The 20,761-nt window shown below is 38.0% G+C and overlaps 1 protein-coding gene across 6 annotated transcripts in view; it reads right to left on the bottom strand.

The window, feature by feature from the left end:
• Positions 1-20,761, bottom strand: part of USP22 (ubiquitin specific peptidase 22) — a 55,064-nt gene that overhangs the window by 20,382 nt on the left and 13,921 nt on the right. For 4 of the 6 annotated variants that reach the window (XM_087729184.1, XM_087729189.1, XM_087729186.1 and 1 more), the window contains exons 3-5: positions 18,078-18,191; positions 17,567-17,611; positions 14,540-14,641 (exon numbers count right to left, since the gene is read on the bottom strand). In XM_087729184.1, the coding sequence (XP_087585310.1) occupies positions 14,540-14,641; positions 17,567-17,611; positions 18,078-18,191 (261 nt within the window). The remainder of the gene's footprint in view (positions 1-14,539; positions 14,642-17,566; positions 17,612-18,077; positions 18,192-20,761) is intronic. The other 2 variants (XM_087729185.1, XM_087729187.1) reach the window with 1 other exon arrangement.

Genomic DNA, 20,761 nt, shown 5'->3' with positions numbered 1-20,761 from the left:
ACTAAGAACAGTGAATCACTATACTGGACAACCTATTAAGTAATGATACGGAAGCTGTCCTAAAATCACTGGCATTAACACGACACTATCCTCTTATCAAGCCCAACGAGCTACTTCTTATTTTCAACAAGAAATTGCTTTGCTTAACTTTTATCTAAGCTTTTAATTCTTATTACGATCTGCGGTGTGAATATAGAGAATGCCTTTTAGCTCACGAATGGCATCTGTCATATTTAGAAAGCCTGCAGCACCAGGCATAGCATGTTTTGAATTTGCAGGCTTATTGTACAGAGGCGGAAATCAAGAAACTGTGTGTTATAAGCAAAAAAGTAATGCTATCTCTTTATTAACCAGCCCAAATTCCCAAACAAGAAGCAATTCAAAATACGTTACACAAGACAAGACACAAATGCATCACTTAATACACTGTGCTTACTGACTGTAACTCTGGAAGATAGATTTGAATAAAGGAACAAGGACAAGGCTTATTTATTTCTTTTAACAGCACAGGTAGTCCTCAACTTATGACCATAATTCAGCGTTGTATGTTTGGACTGCAGGGTGTGTTGTAGAGAAGCGCACATAAAAAGAAACAGATATCCTTGCCACCAATGAAATAGCCTTGCCGCTAATGAGGCTGTTGTAACCTCAACTCAGGTGTAACTACTATAGTTTTAGTATCACTGATTTCAGTTAAGAGTCTCTCTAATGATGGGAAATGGCGGGAAAAACAACAAAAGGCAATAGGAGTAAGACAAGGTTTAATATAATATGAAGGTTAATGGCAGACTATGTCAAATGATTTATGATTTAAGTAAGAGGTGAGATAGAGAAGACAATGTAATATAATAGAGAAGAAGGACAACTGCATTTTTAGCCTTGCTTCTTGCCTGTGAGTATGTAAAAAAAAATCTAAACAAGAAGTAGTGAAATATACATTAGAAATTAAATACAAGAGGGGTTGAATGAAAAATAATCCATCCAGTTCTGTAAGTGGCCAACAGATGGCAGTGCTGATATCTCCAAAGCTCTGATATGTTTTTTAGCATCTCCTTTCACTTCAAGGGGTGGGAATTAAGGCATGTTACATGCAGTGACTAAATTTTTGACTGACAGAAGTCCCTCCAATTGAAATTCATCATCAAGTGCAGGTTTGGGATGATGGTAAGAACATCGATGTTTACACTATGCATCCTTGGACCAAAAATATAAGAGACGATGAACCAGAAAGAGTTGGTTTGTAGGTTCCAGAACGAAGTGGACAATGTGTGACAGCAACCAAACTGGTTTCCCAGGAGAAAAGTTGATGGATGGATTGAGGACCATTGGTGGATCATTCGAAGAGAAACTGCTATCAGGCATGGCATTTCACAGGAACATGGGGGTGGGGTTTACATTATTGATGTTCTCCCACCTTGGAAGGTTTGTGGAAGAGGGCTTCCATGCATGCTAATGACAGAGGTGAAAACTTCAAGAGTTGAAGTTGGCCAGCAATTATTGTCATGCCATACGAAGGAAGCTGAGCAATTTCTTCAGCGCGTGTGACAGCCAATGAAACATAGGATCACTGATGTAAGCCAGAATTGAAGAATTGTTCCATGCAGTAGGACCACAAAACTTCACCTACAAAAAACAAAATGCACAGTCCAGGCTTTGGTAGGAAAACTCATTGGTTATAATTCTTGGGGACGTAGATGATGCTATTCAGATGGGTTTCCTTGAACCTGGACTATCAACACAAGAGTGCCACACTGTAACCATTCAAGCCTTGAACACAACGGGACTGTGAAAGCGTAAGAAGGAAATTCTGCTGCAATACTGCAACATCAGGCTGACTCATACCTCGTCAGCTATCCAAGAGTCAATTGTGAAATTGGATCACATAATCTTATTCCAAATATTATATAGGACCGAATCTGGCATCATGTAACTTCTATCAGTGTAAGTGAAGAGAAGGATTAGGGGAGACAGGATAGCAGTCTTCCAATAATTGAAAGGCTGCTACAAAGAGGAAGGGGGTCAAGCTATTTTCCAAAGCACCTGATGGCCAGAGAAGGAATAATGGATGGAAACTGAACAAGGAGAGATTCAACCTGGAAATAAGGAGGAATTTCCTGACAGTGAGAACCATCAACCCATGGAACAGAAGTTGCCTTTAGAAGTTGTGGGAGCTTCATCCCTGGAGGCTTTCAAAAAGAGACTGGACTGCCATCTGTAAGAAGTGGAGTAGGGTCTCCTGCTTGGGCAGGGGGTTGGACTAGATGACCTACAAGGTCTCTTCCAACTCTCTTATTCTGACCTCTTCCTCAAAGTGAAGGAATACCACTGCAGGCATCCATTTGACTCAAATGATGAGGTGAAAAGAAAAAGTAAGGGCTTGACTGAAGAGGCAGACTGTAGAGTTTGTTTGTGGTGATTTTAAGACGTCTGCCTGTCATTGGTAGACATGCATAGCGAATGGTGGTAGACAATTACATACAAGTAATGAAAGAATTAGTTTCAGTCATTATTTCCATTTAAATTTATTCAACTATCCATATTTAAAGTAAAGTTATGCCGGGGGGAGGGTTACTTTTCATTCAATGTGCTTATATTGAAGTGTCTCCAGGGTTTGCTGGGATCAATAAATTTATAAAATAATGATCACCAAACTGTCTTCTCCTCGAGCTAAACGTCACCAGTTCCATAAGCATTTCTTCAGAACCTTAGCCTTTAAGCCAGGGTTCTCCACACTTGGGAACTTTTAAGACTTGTGGACTTCAATTCCCAGAGTTCCCTAGCCAGCATGGCCGTTGAAGTCCATGACTCTTAAAAGTTCCCCAAGTTTGGAGATCTCTGCTTGAAGCCCCAAAAGCTATTTCAATACCGGGAAATTCCTAAAGCGGGATTAGAAAGAATATCGCAGAGAAGCTCTCTTGACGATGGACTGTAGCTTCATTAATAGCAGGCTGGGGGCCTCTAGATGTGATGTACAGCAAACGCAGACCTACAGGGGGAAAGGCAACAGTGACTTGCAAATGCAGGGTCATTAAACTTTCTGTTGTCTAATTCGCGCCAAGCTTTCTGCCAGAAATTCTGGAAGTGGTTCAACTCTGCAGCCCTGAACGGCACTGGAGATCAATACGGAAAGAGTTCTGCAGTAATCTTGCATCAAACTGTCTCCCTTATTTAAAATCAACACCAAAGGATGTCTACTGTACATCCTTGTACGAAAGATCATCCACTGTTTTTACCAATTTACCAAATGGGGTGCAGAAAGAAATATATTACTACTCTTTTTTGTCTTATATAGAAGGTGAAGTAGGAAGGCTAAGAATAATGACAGGTGGCACCACATGGACAACCAAGAATAAACCTGGAAACTTAGCAGGGCTGATCCTTGTAGGTACTTAGATGCTGGAGCAAATTGGTATTTCTTGACTCTAGGACAGACCGGGAAATTTGGGGGAAGAAGGGAAGTTTTCCCAAAACTCCACTGATAAAGCATTGAGTTTTTCTCCAACAGAGATACCGTGTTTCCCCAAAATAAGATGGGTCTTATTTTCTTTTGACTCCCAAAATAAGCGCTTGGCCTTTTTGGGGGGGGGTTGGGGTGGGTGTCTTATTATTTTTGAGGTGCCCGAAGTGACACCTCAAATGTAGTCACCTCATGGCTGATGCTGCGTTGTGCGTCGCTGGGCCTGCCACTTTTTCTGCGGCAGCCATTAGGGTGACAGAAGGGGCCCAGTGGCTAGGGTTGCGGGAGCGGCTGTTGTGTAAGGGCGTGTGGGTGCATGGGGCATGTTCCCCCTCCCTTTCCCCCCCCCCTCTGGCCTCGCCTCCTCACCTTGTGTTGTTTGCGCGGCAAGCAACAAGAGGAAATGGCAAGGACCCGCTGTGCATGCATTTAAATATTTTGGGGGAGGGCTTATTTTGGCACATGCGCTCAAAAGCCCGATTGGGATTATTATCCAGGGAGGTCTTATTTTCTCAGAAACAGGGTAATTACAATAACCCAACCTTTTTCCTTGACAAGTCAGGAATCAGACACACAAGTGATGATTAAGAAGGCGGTTGGGCTGAAAACAGGGATCACTGAGAACAGTTTCACTAAGAATTAACAAGAGGGTCAAGGGATTCTCCAGTTATCACCAACATGTTTTCATTACTGCTCTGTAATATCAGAGCCACAAGTTGCAAGCGTGAAGCTCAAGAAACAAACTCCCTGCCCTATCTGTGTTTTGAAGACATCCAACTGCCCTGATTAAAAATATTTTGGTAAAGCTGTAAACAAAGGAATGTGAAAGCCCACAAAAGAAGTGCTGCAAGTGAAAACAGGAAGGCAAAAGGTACAAAGACCAAAACGGAGAGACGCTTGCTGGAATTGGAGGATGTTCTATCATTATTAGTTGGAATTTCACTTTCGGAGCTGATAGTAGATGCAAAAGAAGACATAACAGAATGAAAGTCGGATGCTCTTAATTCAGACATTAAAGCAAAAGAAAAGAGTTGATATCTCGTAGGCAGAGAATATTCCAAGAGAGCTGTTGTGATGTCAGGAGGTTTTAGAGATGTGATAAATAAATAAACAAACCAGCCAAGGAGATGCAGTTTCAATTTCCTATTTTTAGGTGAAACGGAGTCAACTGAGCGGTCAACTAGAAATGAGAACATACATAAATCTCTGTGCCATTCATAGAAACATTTTGCTTAGCAGAAAACCATATTTGTTTAAGATATGCTTTTCCAGTTTGAACAGTTTTAGTAAAAAAAAAATTTTTTTAAATTGTCAATTTTAACCTCAGTTATCACCTGCACCCACAGAACTCTTACTGCAGTATAGAGGTATTCAATTACTCTTTAAAGATTGGGGTGTTTCCTCTGGACCGTGTGGAAATTAGAAGTTTTCTGAATGGTAAAATAAAGAGATAATATATAGATGTATTTGGTGTTGCGCATATTTTTTGTAACAGAATGAAGATTTTATAAAGAGATTTTATATTAACTCGATTGGAGTTCTGAAGCCAGAATTAAATTTGTGCAGATGGCATCGTTAGAAAATGGGACTCACTCCTACTAAACTGACGAAATGCAGTTCATACATAAAATCTTCTTGCCTTCATCCCAGTAACTCACCATATGTTGCTTATATATTCTTATCACTATTCACAACAGAGTTCATGTTTCAAAAAATGTGAAGAAAAGAACACTGTCAGCTACCAATAGCTTTTACAAGCCAACCCTACATATTATATATTGGTATGTACGAAAGCATGTCAAAAAGACACTGTGTTATTCTTACATTTCCGGTGGTACTAAAACCAGGTATTTAGTTGCCATATTCCCTTACCGTAAACAACAGGTTGTGATAAATAAGCACCTTTGACAAGATAGGGGAATTATTATACATTTTGCTGTGATTTATGATTATAGAAGGTCCCCCTCCCCTTTAGAGCTTTGTGTTTATTCAATAATCTAAGTAAGTTTACATTTCTTTAGCTGTAACTTAAGATATTTATTGCAATTTTGTCCTAAGGAGATGTACAATTTTGCTGTCTATGTCGAGCAGACTTTTTTTTTTTTAGCTAATTTGGTAAAATTAAGCAGACCATGTTCTAATTCTCTTCCAGAAGCCCAGTAATCATGCTTACTGTTTCCACCACTGAATATTGGTACCCTATAACAGTTCCTTGGGCACTGGGGCAAGAAACAAACAGAAAAACGTGTTTTCCTTCACATCTGAAACAATGAATGCATGCCCAGAATATTCTATCAGGGTGTTTCAAGTAGACTGTTGAAATAAACAACAACAAAACAAAAAAAATCCAAAGCCATTAAAATATTCCATCACTACAAAACTAAAAACATTACAAGGACATATAAATCAATAGGAATTTTACATGAGTCCTTTACTCCTTTACTTTTTATTCAGGGGCAACAAATATAGACAGGATGATAGTTCATGCCAATCTCTACCAGCTAGCTAACTTGCACATAGATTATCAAAAGGCAAATGTTATTTTTTTAAATGAAAATAAACATTAAATCCTACTCAATTTTTACAGACAAGTAATTTAATTTAAAACACTAGTCCCAATACGTACAGCAGGTCTCATTCTTTAACTAGCAATTAGTTAACAGCTATCAGTTTAAATATTCTAACACAGCTGGAAAAGCACACTCTTGCTTTCACTACCATGATATGGAGGTTCCTTAAATGTTTTGAAATATTTACAAAGCCGGCTGCAACAAAAAAAAAAAAAATAGAAAAGAAAGAGATTAATGCTGCTTAGCTGCATGGAAGAGCATTCATTAACATTACAATAATAAAACAAAGCAAAAATCACTCCCTCTTACTGTTTTGCCAGCTTCTGCTACCAACGCCAGCATTTCAATAAATGCAATCACAGCTCACGATGCAGACCAGCAAACAAATGAAATGTATTTGGGGTTTTGAGTTTCTTAAATATATCAGGAACTCATCTTATCTACAACCACACAAATGCAGCATCATTAGTGGCCTCCGTTCATAAACTTGAAGGAAAGCTTAATTTCATGAATTATGAAAAATAGACAAGTCATTAGAACCATACATGATTATTTTTTTTAAGTGCTACCGGGAAGCAATCCTTGTGGTCATCTGGAGGCCCCAAAAAAGGATTTAGTCATGCCTATATTGTATTTCCCACAAGAGAGATCCTTGTGCTGAGTCATGCAAAGCATCTGGTGGAGACTGTCATACACTGTATGGCCCAGAATAGCAGGAATCCAACAGATCACATATGTTAGCTTGCCATATCCATTTTAACTCATTTTCAATGGAGACCTGTGGCTTGCAAATTATCTTTGGCCAGGCTGCCCAATTTAGGGAAGTGTCAGACTACAATTTCCCCCAATCCAAGGCCTGCAATTTGACAGTTCAAATCTCACCAGGCTCAAGGTTGACTGAGCCTTCCATCCTTCCATGGTGGGTAAAATGAGGAGCCAGATGGTTGGGGGCAAGAGGCTGACTCTGTAAACTGCTTAGGGAGGCTGTAAAGCACTGTAAAGCAGCATATAATTCTATGTGCTATTGCTATATGGAAGTTATAATTTCAAAGCATCTGGAAAGAAGCATTTTGAAAAGGGAAACTACTGCACGGAAGGCCATCATCATTGGAAGCAGTTTGCAAAAAAGTTGCTTTTTAAAAAAAATGTGCATTAATCATTAGGCTGTCAGCTTTGCACACAGCTGTTGAATCTGATTTCCTGCCACTGACTCTCTCCCAGCTTTCAGACTGTACAGCCTGTTCAGTGGTGGCGAAGAAGAGCCAGGGTGGAGTAGAGAAATGCATGCAATTTACTCTTTAAATAAAACAAGTTTTCTAAAGCTGATGTCCTTGGCAGGAAAGGAAAACCGAGCCCCTATGAATTGGTCAGAACCAAGACACCTCAGCGAGAAATGTATAGTGAATCTTTATTTGAAATATAAGACTTTCCCGTTATCCGAATTTAGCTAACTGGTGAGTCATTAAGAAGCATAATCAAAAGCTGGGGCAGCGCAGTTAAGTTCATCTTTGAAGTTTGTCTCCAGATAAAACTGAAGGCATGCACATATGCTTCTCTGACTCACACATATCGCGTAGAAGAGATTTCAGTGGTTTAACCAAAATTTCTGTCTCAAAAGAGCTGGGTTTAAAACTGATCCTATGAGACTGCTAAGATTTTTCAGCAATGGTTTTTCTTCAGAGGTACCTTCTAGACAGCAATTCTGGAATGTATGAGCAAGCCTAACTATCACTGCGACATCAAACATGATCCGGTCCTATTAAGAGTTATATACCTATTTATTTATAAAAAGCCACACTAAGGAACTGAATAGGGGCCCTAAGGAGAAATTGCAGGTAGTCCTCAACTTAGGACCATAATTGAGCCCAAAATTTCTGTTGTTAAGCGAGACACTTAAGTGAATTTTGCCCCATTTTATGACTTTTCTTGCCACAGTTGTTGTTAAGTGAATCACTACAGTTGATAAGTTAGTAACCCGTCAGTTGTTAAGTGAACCTGACTTCCCCATTGACTTTGCTTGTGAGCAGGTCACAAAAAGGAGATCACAGGACCTTGGGATACAGCAACGGTCATAAGCATGAAACACTTGCCAAGCGTCTGAATTTTGATCACATGATCATGGGGATGCTGCAAAGGTCGTAACTCTGAAAACCGTCATATGTCCCAGTTTTCATTGCCGTTGTTACTTTGAACGGTCACTAAACAAACTGTTGTAAGTCGAGAACTATCTGCATTGTAAGGCAATATGTCTAAGCAGAGATGTTCTTTTGTTCTTTGTTTCCCTGTTCATTATGCAAGATCAGGTTAAATATTCCCAAAATAAATGAAACGAAAAAGTTTCTTAATTCTTTATATTATATGAGCAGTTCCTGAAAGAATTGCTTAGTAAGATATGGATTTTAGATTATATGACTTGATTTAAACCAGTTCTACTGTATAGGAAACCCAGAAAAATGAAGCAGATTAACTTAAGATCAACAGCACCTACATTATAGCTTTTCGGTCAGAATTTATTCAGCGAGTATCAAACACAACCATTATATTCCCTGTGTTGGTGGGGAAAAAAAAACGAGATAGAAGAACAGAAAAGGAATGAGTTTTTATTTTTAGGACCCTGTCCATTAAGGAGGGAATATGAATCCTTAAAAAAAAAGCACTCATTCAGAAGGCAGAAATATTCTTATATTAACTTGGCATCCCTTCCTGAAGCCTGTTATCCAATTTCTGATTTATCATTTCATCCTGTAAATAGAAATCGGCAAGCAGCATCACTGAGGCACATGATCACCCCAGGCCTATGAATGCGACTTAAGGGAACTGCATCCCGATCACCAGATTAGATGCAGCCTGCTGGGCAGCAAATCTGGGAGTTTTCGTTTGATCGAAAAGTCGATGTCGTCCATAGATTTCTAGGAGCCAACAAACCTCTGAGAATTCGGAAGCAGCTGTGTGATTCTTCTCTCACAGATGGCTGGTACAATTGAGCCTCCTGGAGCAGCCAGATTTCAGAAAAGCGTTCTGGCAGTTTCTGCACTTGCCTTTTGGGGAGTGTGCAGAAGGAGGGGGGGAAAGGAAGGGTGGGGGGAAATACACAGCAAAGCTTCACATTTGCTCATGACTTATGTGAATCAAGTAGCAGAAGGAAAGGCCCCGGGTATTAGAATTGAAAACACAATTATAAGTGAAAGGACAAACCACAGGCCAAACCAAGGTCATGATTCTGCATTTTTTTTTCAAATTAGAAAAAAAAAACAGGCATTGAAAAAGAGAGGGGGTTTAGATTTTTGTGACTTAAGCATGTATAAAACACTGAGAATTATTCTTTCATCGGTCCATTCTATTGAGAACTTAGAAAGAAGGGGGTTAATTCAGGAGGGAATTAAAATAGAAATTGCAGAATTGGATTCACACACAAATATTTTAAATGGATGGGTTTCTGGCATTATTGTTAATAATTTAGATAGGGGATTCAGATTGTTTCCATACAAGCCAGTTACACTGGGAACAATCTATTTGCAGAGAAATATTATTTTTTACCATATTGATCTCAGTAAACTGAAAACAAGAGTTAATTGGCGTTAAATTAGAAAGAGCTTTGTCTAGCAAGAATTCTGTCCATTTTTCACTAATGGAGAGGCTGTATGTTTCATTTAGAATCTGTCTCATATAGACAGAATACCTCTTCTGAATTACAATATGTTCATCATAATTAACAGAAATCCATTTTCAACCATGGGCTTTTAAGGGACTAATGCTACGTTTGGACCAAAAGTATAATAAAGCCTCCCCATGCTTTCTCAAGTTTAAAGTAAGCTTGGTTTTTTTTTGGCCCAGTTCACCAACCAGCTAGTCTAAAAGTAGTCATTAAAGTATTCATTCATGCAATTTTCAACATCCTCCCATCACCTCTGTCCTCATGCTCAGACACTCATGCTTCAGTTTACATAATATTGAAGGATCAAGCAATGTTTCTGGATGTTGCCTAGAGAACCAGAAGTAACGTCTTAATTACTTTTCAACCTACAAAACCTTCTTGGTGCCACTTTTAGGCTGAAGAACTATTACAATATTTATTCCACTCATGTTTCCTACCTCAGGTCATGTTGCCAAATGTCACACAGCTGCAAAAGACACCTGCCACTGTTCTGTCTCTATTGTCAGGGGCATCTCTTCCATTCCTCCTTTTATTTCCTCCTCCGTTTTCCTCTATTTTTTTTTTAAAAAAGAGGTCCAGTCCTCTTCTTTTTTTTTTTTTTGGCGAAGTAACAAATGAGAATCCCAGGTGGCTTTAGCTAATTACCGCTGTACTTTGGAAGCCTAATTCTGCCTATTGTGAAAACAATAGTCTTCGGCCACAAAGTAACTTCATATGCTAATCAGAAGCAGACTGTTCTCTAGCTAATACCTCAAGGCTGTTCAGGAAGACTGTTCTTACAGAGGAAAAAAAGAGGGGAAGGGTAACAAAATACAAGCTGTGCAAGGAAAGAGAAAACACACACACACACACATATACACAACACCATGCTTACATCCCTGGTATCTGAAATTAATCTGATTTGCTCATTTACATCACATGAATAAGATACAGAACAATAGGAAGAATGAATTAGGGTTCCCCCCCTTTTAATCAGAAAGCATTCGAAATTAATCTACTTAAAACATTATCAAGCTTCTGATTTTGAATAAGGTTGATATGACACAGCAGAACAGTAATGTCCTGAATTAGAAGCCAGAAGTTATTCAGAGCGTTATATGCAGGACCTATTTTAAAAGTTTGCAGATTAGCTGTATTGAGTGGAAACCAATATGCATCCTTTTATATAAAGTATATTATTAACAGATTTTTGTTGTAAACAAGCCTCAAAAAGTAATAAATGATGTGGATTATTTGTCTATTTATTCAGCTTGCTTTAAAATGATTATCAAGGTGCTATGATAGTTTACAACAATATACACTTTACAAAATACTTTTTTTAACTCCACAATTTCCCATTTCTCTAGTTCATTGTATGAAATTCTTACCAAAGAAATCTCTCTCTCTCTCTCTCTCTCTCTTTCTGGGAGCATCAATCTCTCATCACTCTTTTCAATTAAAATGCTCTATTTTTTTATAAGGAAACTATACCAGAACTCCCGATATTTGTATTGCTCATTTCCCATTTCCACAAATCTGATCTGAAGGTATGTCAGAACAGCATATATTCCAAGAGATCACACCACAAATCTTCTTGAATATATAACAAAGTTGTTCGAATGTTCGTAATAATTTCTACAGGGAAGAGGGATATTTTCACAGCGACTGTCTGCTGGAACAGTATGTTCCTGTCTGCCGTGATCCCAGAATCCCTCTGCTGATTAGGAAGTTAAGTTAAATTGCTTATGTGTGAAAGTAACGTTTTTTGCCCCAATGTGCATCACTTTAAACTTACTTACATTGAACTGCATTTGCCATTTTGCTGCCCATTCACCCAGTTTGGGGAGATTCTTGTGAAGCTCTTCAAAATCCGATTTAAGTTTTCACTATCCTGAAAAAGTTGGGGTTATCAACAAACTTTGCCAACTTTCTATTCACTCCTAATGTCAGACCATTTAAGTATATAAGCTGACCCTCCTGAAAACCCCATGTCCTGCTTAATTCTGCTTTGGCATCTATGCATTCCTATTCTGCCTCCTGAGCCTTACTCACAGGGTAAATAGCTACCTTTACTTAAGGCGGAATTAGAAATTTGGCTGAAGCATCTCCGTACAGGTAATCCTCAATTTACAACCACAACTGAGCCCAAAATTTCTATGGGTAAGTGAGACAGTTGCTAAGTGAGTTTTGCTCCATTTTATGGCCTTCTTTGCCACATCTGTAAGGGAATCGTTGCAGCTCTTAAATTAGTAGCACGGTGGTTCAGTGAATCCAGCTTCCCCGTTGACTCTGCTTGTTCAGAAGCTCGCAAAAGGGGGTTGCGTGACCCTGGGAAACGGCAACCATCATAAATATGAATCAGTTGCCAAGCACCAAAATTTTGATCATGTTACCGTGGGGATGCTGTAACGGCCATAAATCACTTTTTTCAGTCCTGTTGTAACTTTGAATGGTCACTAAATGAACTGCTGTAAGTCAAGGACTACCTGTAGGTCTAACCATGTAATCATTTATCAAAAAAAATATAGATATATGCAATCTACTTAATCTTTAATGCCTATGGACCCCAGACAAACAAACTAAATTCTTCTTGAGACTCTCAAGCAACTCTAAAGGATTAATGATAAAGGCTTACATTTATTATTATTGCTGGGAAATATTCAACTAATTTTAAAGGAAAACCAGTTAGTTCTAAGGATGTTGATGGAGCTAGATTGCTGATGTGTATTTCTGAATGAATTCATTAAGAAACACAGATACCAATGGGAAAAAATGAGCATTTTTTAGGGGTAGATAGCCACCAGAGATGGGGTATCCTGGACAGTTTAATTGATCACAGAGGACAGTGAAAATATAAGCAATTTATCCGAGCATGCTTGCTTGATTCCTAATAAATAAAAATTCATGCAAACCATATTCACTGATAAAACTCCAAGTTTCATTCACTGCGTAACTGACATAAAGATAATACAAATGATTAAATATTTTGCATGCAGGAGAATGAAGAATTGTTATATCTCTTATCCTTTTCATTCTGGATTCCTCACCTCAACACACATTCCTGAGTGTAGGGATTTCTATTTTAAGGAAAGCTAGAAACCTTTCAACGAAAGTCAAAACAGCCAGCAGAACAAGCAAGCAAAATGGTTTGTTGTTCAGTGATCCTATTCAGACTTTCAATTCATCAAAATACAATCTTGTCCAGCACTATTGACTTGACACACGGCTGGACTTTCTTTACAATAGTGGAACATTCCATTAGAGAACTCCGTCCTAGGTTTCCTAGTGGCATATGAAATGAATTCTTTCTACCAACTTTTCATCAATCATTTTCAGCATACAGACATGGCTTCATAAGCCACTTTCCCAAGACACTGACTTTAACATTTGACTTCAGAACTGAGATCTACCCAACTCCAAGTCTGTAGTACTTTTAATGGGTATTTGGATCTCAAAGTTGCAAAAACATGAGAACAAATGGAATGTATACCTTACTTACTGTAGTTTGGAAGTGTATAACGCCAACAACAGTTGCATCCAAAAAGAGTTAAGACCCACCCTGCCCACAAGGGATTTATGCAGAAAAATAGGAACAGCAACACAAAGAGACAAACTGGATAAAATATAAGGGAAGCCTTGAGTTTTTCTTATAATTAGGTATTGGATGGACAGGAGCAACTGTCTGAAAAAAGAAATGAAAAGGCAGGAAACACGGAGGGAGGGAGGGAGGGGGGAGGGAGGGAAGATTTTACCCTTTTTTCAGTTTTTTCTTTGGGAAATAATACATTGATAAAGTAACAACAAAGCATCTGAGCAACAAAAATATATCAGGCCAAATAAAAGATGAAGAACAAAAGAGAAATAATTTGGAAAGAATATAAGAGGACCATAAAATAGGAGAGAGAAAAAGAGACGAATAGGTAAGTATCACCAAAGTGGTAAGTAAAAAAGATAAAATTGGCTCCCTTCAAAGTATTAACAATATCCAAGCCTCCAACTTTGAAGACTTCACAAGGAGATTGTCTAGATCAATATTTTGATATAGGGAAGTCAAAGTTCAATACGCGGGAAATCAATACATAAAAGACTAAGGGAGCCTGAATATTAATGCTTGCTTAATGACACTAATTGGGACCAGCAGTTCTACCACTAAGTTGGAAACATCATGATGAGGAGTGGGGTTTCTGGCAGGAAAGAGGTAGGGCTACTCAGTTTCATACCTTGGGCCTGTGTTTGCCTCCTAACCATTCCCCCTTGCTTAAAAAGCTATTGGGTCTGGGCCTGCTTACTCTCTTGTATACATCAAAAGTGATGCAATGCAATGAACCACAGCCTTTGAAATCCCTCTTCAATCTCTCTGCTCCACACAAGAGAGTCAGGCAAAGGAGACTACAAAAACCTCTTGCTTCCCTGCCACTCTGCAGAGTGGAGAGATTGGAGACAAAGAGGTTTCAAGAGAGTACTGCAAACTTGTACAGTATACCCGTGGCTCCCAACCCTGGGCCGCCGGTATGATAAGTATAATCTTTATTGTATTGCTTAAATACAATGAAATTGGCTAAATGTTCACATTGCTTTTGATGAACAGAAGAGCAAACAGCTTACTCTCTTGCAATCCCTTTCTCTCAACTCTTCCTTGCTCTGCAAAGGGCGAAAGAAAGGAGGAAATACGTCAGACACAGACCAAGGCGCATTGATTGTAAGGGCAATCACGTGACTGAGGGACGCTGCAAAGGTCATACATGATCTGTAAAGTTGTCTTTTTTAGCAGCACCGTAATCTCAAACAGTCAGTGAACGAATAGTTGGTAAGCGAGGACTACCTGTAATTCTTCAGATGACTGTAGAATTTAGTGAAGAATGCAATTCTCTCCCTTACCTATGGTACAGTTTGTGGTTATTTTTCGTCGCTTGGGGTTATGTCGAAGCAGCTCTAACTCTCGTTTGGTTGGCTCCCAAGTTGAATACTTCTCTCCAATACCTGGATAATGAAAAGAAATATAGGGCTGTATTTCAGAAGACTGCTTGTAGCTATAAGGATACTTTGGAATGCAAACTGCACCATTCATTAAATAGCTTTCCCTATATATTTCCTCTACAGTTCTAACCTTCTAAATATGTTCCTACAAATGCGAGTTAAAAAACATACAAGACTTATTGCTCGGACTGTATTGGCATTTCAACCATGTTTATAGTAACAATTACCTCTCCTTTTCTTATTCCTAGCAGCGCATGAAAATACTTTTAAATTAAAAACACAATAGCAGGTTGCCCTTCATATAGCTTGTTCTTCTGAGTTAAGACAGTGATGCTGTCGGTGAAGCCACCCCTGAAGCATGACCTTTGTGTAGAGATGTTTTAAAAATATGATGACAACAGCAAATAATAAATAATCCAATTCATTGGAGGCAGCTATCTATGTGCTATTTTGAAAAGCTGATGTACAGAACCAATACAACGTGGGTGATATTCAAACCATTTCCTTAGTATATAAAAAAATAATATCTCCCTCAGTCTGTCTCTGCAATCTGGACCATACATTATATAGGCTGAGAGCCAAACAACTTTGCAATTAATTCTGTAAGGCTGCTGAAGCTTATCTGCCTGAAAGAATAGCTCCTGAGTCTGGCAAGTATGTTTTTAAGAGTGAACAGCTTCAAAGGAGAATATGAAAGGAAAGGTAGCTATTCTACTGGGCAATTACTGTACATATCCACTGAGTATAAGCAGCTCTTTGGACCCTGGTTGTAAGTTTTAGTTAACAAGGTATTGGTGAAAAACAGATGACTGTTATTTGTCTATGAGAACGTGTGTATATATCTACATGTATGCAGGTATGTGTATGACATGCACACTCTGGATATGAATTTGCTTGAAAGAGATAACTATTTGAAAAAAGGGGATAAATGGGTCATCTTGGTGGCTTTCTGAGTCTAATTATTATAATCAGAGATGTTAGTAAAACAGATTAATAAAATGATACCTATTGGGCATTTAAATTTTCAATTTGATGCACCAATAATGCAATTGTATATGTGACTATGCAAATCAGATACATGATCTTATAAATAAATGATAAAATATTCTACAATCTCACACACACACCCAAAAAAAAGAGGGGGGAGTGATTACTCTTCACCTCAAATAACAAGAATCTCCTGTGCTTTTCTATTCCAATGAAGCTAATATTCTAACCACCAAAAGGAAAATATACCTTACAGGAAATAAAGCTAAAGTAGATTTCCATGAAAGATTGGATGGAGTAACTATAAACAAATAATATATAAGGTCTTCATTTGCAAAGATGAAAGAGGCACCGTTACCGTGACAGATAAAAAGTCTCAGCTGGGGTCTTTTAGCAAAACTTTTCAAAAATTTAGCTTATACAAGAAACCTATTGGCTCTTTCAAAGGACTAGTGCTTTAATTTTTGAAATCTTATAAAACTAGAACGCAGAAACAACTGGCACGAAGGGAAGTACTTAGCACAAATCAACCAGAGGGGTGGATTAAAGAAGATCTCAAGAAATTATATCCACAGTAAGCATGTATTAGACATGGCATATCAATATGAATTTGCGTACATATTTGTTTGGATTAGTGCTAATGGCAGAAACAAAATTCTGTAAGTAAGGAGCAAACAATAAAGGCACATTGTTAAATACATAGACAAATATTTACAGAACAAGGACTTACATAATTATCAACTATTTATTTTAATGAGGAAGAAAAAGGTTTCATTCAACTTTAGATATATGTCGCCTCTAATGGTTAAAACAGCCCTCCCAGCCATCAAAAGGGCTGAAAGTTGAAGGCTTCCTGTAAAATGCTTCATTTTCAGGGGTGGGCTGCTACAGATTTGCCCGGGTTCAGGAGAACCCGTAGCATGTTATGGCTGGTTCAGAGAACCTCCAAATCCCACCACTGGCTGGTCACTCCCACCCCACCCCTCCCAGGAGTCTCCACGTGGCCCGTTTTGGATGCAAGGTAAGAGCAGTGTCAGTTTTGGAAGCCATTTCAAGCCATTCACTCCAGGACCCATGTGGAGGCTTGGGGAGGGGGAAAAACAGGCTTTCCTGAAGTTCCAGAAGGCCGGAAACAGGCCTCCGGCGCCTGGGGGAAGCAGTTTTTGCCCTCCCAGAGGCTCGAGGAAAGTCTCTGGAGCCTGGGGAAGGCAAAAATACCCACACATCCCTGCTGTGGTGCAGGAGGCCGACTAGGCCCCGTCCAACATGGCCACACCCATCCAGCAACCAGGCAGAAAACCCATTGCTGAAATTTTTGAAGCCCACCCCTCCTTGTTTTTCTAGAGAAACATATATAGCAAACTGAGGGCTCACTCTCAAGTATTGGAGGTATCACTGCCAGATTTCAGCAAAAGAGCTGTTTGCGTCTGAATTAATAAGCACAACTTGGCATTGATAAGGGGTTACTTGACTGTCAAGTAGAGGAAGTTTAATGATACTTTGCCAAGTCTTTGGTGACATCGATTTCTTGTTCCAAGACTATCTTAGAACGATCCACTATCCCTCCCTCACTATCCCTCCCTCTCTTCCTTTGGTTGAGCTTCTTTAAAAATAAGATTTAAAATGCCAATTGAGAATGATGAACAATGCCGTGGCAACGTGCATACCTATTTTTAACAGCCACCTAAAAATGGTGCAATTCCTTCTCGATAGACGGGATATATATTTTTAAAAAAATCTTTAATTGCTGTGAAGGAGGAATATTTTGGAGCAGCAACTCAGCTACAGGAAGGTCCTGCAGAATGTATTATTTCCTGGGTCACAAAATGCATTCTTTACCATAGGAAAGCATTGCAAATTCTGTCTCTTGCTGAAAAATGGCAGGTAATCAGTAAAAGGGACGCTTGCTAGTAAAATCTGTCGCCAGCTCACACTTCTTACCTGTCATTGTACACTGGTAGTGAGAAATCATTGTTGGGGTGAAGGCTAAAAAAGAAAAGAATTAGGGAAAGAAAACTGAATAAAACAAATGTGTGTACATATATTTGTGTGTTAATATCTACATATATACATACTGTATGTGCAAACAAAGTGACATTTTTGTTAAGCTGGCACAGTAACTGCCTAGGGAAAGCGTGGCATTTTGTATGAAAAATATAAAATTTTGTCTACTATGTTCCAAAAAGATCTGAATACTCTGCTTTATCGTTAACTCTGCACAATCACAAGGGAAAAATGTATTTTACTGAAATATTCTTCCTAAATTTAGTTTGGCTATGCTTTCTCGTGATGTGTTGAGTTTAACTCCTGGAGAGAAATAATCTCTACATTTCTCTCTCTCCCCCAAAACTTTCCTTAAAAGTTTTCTTATTTTTCTTTTACAAGAATAAAAGGGCGAGGTATGACTTGAAATGAAAACTTCTTTCAAGCAGATACTTAAAGAAAACCAAACCTTGTAGTTTCCAAGCTTTCCGCTGTTCTTCTTTGGCAATTTGTTCCATATCTTTGTCATATATGTAATCTTGACACATAAAGCAGTATATACCCCCATACAAAAGGTCTATGGCTGCAGAAGGAGAAGGAATGGAGAAAAAGAAACATTAAAAAAAAAAATTAAGACAATAAAGAGTTCTCTATAATTAATCTCTCCTTATTAGCAACTTAGACTACTGTCACATGACAAATGTTATGGCTTTTATATGTCTATAGTCAAGCCTCAGATAAGCAGCAACATTTAAAAATCTTCCTGATTAAATTATCACAGATTCCAAGGTAGTGTATGAATCTCCGACACAACCAATGATATGAAAATATTTCTCAGCAGCCGAGGCACAGCTCCACATTCCCTGTGAAAATCGATTCTATGTTACTGTTTTTGTTCATCAGCGTGCAGAGAGTAAGAGTAAGCAGAGAAACATCTATAGAATTATTTTGTGCTTGGACATACCTTTTCTGCAAGCCTCAAAAAATTCCATCGTGTTAAGGAAAGATAGAAATTGCGGATTGTACTGTTTCTGAGCAATGTGAGAGAGCTAAATCTCAAATTTCTAAAAATGAATTTTAAATCAAGAATTATCTGATAGTCCAGAATGGTACACATGCTAGATCTACAAAGCCATGCAATTTTAGGTATAGATCAAGGCTAGTAATAAGCTTCAAAATGTGTTGCCTATGTATTCTTATAATCAATGGAGCTTCAATTTGACAATGAGCTGTGTTATCTTTTAATACAAAGAAAACTGAAATTTATTTTCACCAGGAAAAGCCTTCTAAAAGTTACTAAATTTTAAAATAAGATTAACAAACCCCTTTACAATGAGGATATATCTATTTTCCTTGTTTAACAATTAAGTTACATGTGATTGAAAGAGTAGATTGATTAACACATACAACTCTGATCTTGTAACATTTCCATATTCTCCATAGTCTGATGCTCTACTAAGTCATACCAAACTAAGAACAAAGATTTCAAAAATCTTAGGTTAAATTGCTGCTTAATACTGTTCTATCACAATTTACAATTTTTATTGAAATAATTAGCTCCACTAGATTAAAGTGAAAATCCAAACATTAGATAAAGGATTTTTTTTATATATAAAAGTAGTTCCCATCATTAATTGGCAGATTTACTAATGGATCTGAAAGAGGGTCAGGGACACCCATGTCCCATAGCATGTTAAAGGGGATTTGCGTAGACTTTTTATTTGAAAAGGCGGTTCACCCAATAACTGGGCTTCAATATGAGATTTAGCTTTAAAGCAGTTTTTTTAAAAAAATACAATCTTTGTGTGTACCAAGTTAGAATTGCTTTTGCTTACAAAATAACTTATGCACACTAGCGTTAACAGGTAAAGGTGTTCATTGATCTAAAAGGTGAATGAGAAGGTTTGTTTATCTTAATTTCACATACATTCCTTTCTCTTCATATAACAAGAAAATGGGAATTATTTTTAAAATGAAAAACATCAGTTTTAACTATAGCATAGAATGCAGTTCTTGCTTATATAACCCATCCAAGTTAACTGTTGCTATAGCAATATAATGGGTGGATGAATGTCAAGAGCCTTACAATATGATTATCTGAATGTTTTACTCTAAAATAAAGCTTCGGTGTTGTTAAAAATGGAACATTTCTTATAGATCTTAATGTATGTTCTACTCTGCAACTTGGCTACAAATCAAAGTAATTTTGCAATAATATTTAAGAGTAAATAAACAAAAGACAGCAGTGTCATTTATCCCAAAACTCTCTAGTATAAAAATGGTGTAACTGACATTTGAAAATTGAGTGCAAAAAAAGTCATCTTCATGAAGATTTTGATAAAAATATAAAATAGCAGAACATATTCTATTACACATCCACCATCAAATCACACAATCTCTGTTCACTGACAAGTTTTCCCTTTTGTATTTATGTATTTTTGTTTCCTTATATTTGTATAAAGGCATACAAATCATCCAGGATAATCAGCCTAATTTGCATCAAACTGGATGTTTTAGCAGTGATTAAACTATTTTATTAATTCACATCCTGGAAGCAACCACTGAGATGGCTTCTTATGGTAGCCTATACATAACAGACCCATCATCACTGATAGTCTGCTTATGCTCTTTCCATTCCAACCTGGCCTCACTTATCCAGCCTCCTATTTGCCAGGAATGAGAATACCCATAACTCAATTCCTTAACCAGAAAGATTTACAGTTTACACTCCAAAAGTCATCTGGATGCTGGAATGCAGATTTTGAAAAGTCTACTGTGAGACAGATTTTGCAAGACTGAGCTATCTACGTTGTATGACTAATATATTAAACAAATTGAGATTTTTTTTTTAAAAAAAGTGAAAATAATGGTGGATACACTACACTAGTATGCCTATAGGTGGTGCGCACTTAACAACAATTCGTTCAGTGGCTGTTCAAAGTTATGACAGCGCTGAACAAATGGTAAGAAATTGTAGCTATTTCGCAACTGTCACAGTTGGGTAGAGACTGGAATCTTAATTTCCCAAATTGAAATTTAGCATCCTTGCCTTTCCACTTGTTCAAAACAGGTAAAGGGATTTTGACCTAGGTTCATTTGCTGCCACATGGTTATGAGATTGTAAGAGATGCTAACGTCTGAAATATGGGCAAA

The sequence above is a fragment of the Thamnophis sirtalis genome, unplaced genomic scaffold, assembly GCF_051295495.1.
Source record: "Thamnophis sirtalis isolate CommonGarterSnake01/CBP01778 unplaced genomic scaffold, rThaSir2_p1.2 scaffold_14, whole genome shotgun sequence".
NCBI classification, from domain to species: domain Eukaryota; kingdom Metazoa; phylum Chordata; class Lepidosauria; order Squamata; family Natricidae; genus Thamnophis; species Thamnophis sirtalis.
The sequence above is the reverse complement of the archived record's forward strand: the minus strand, read 5'-3'. Positions and strand labels throughout refer to the sequence as shown.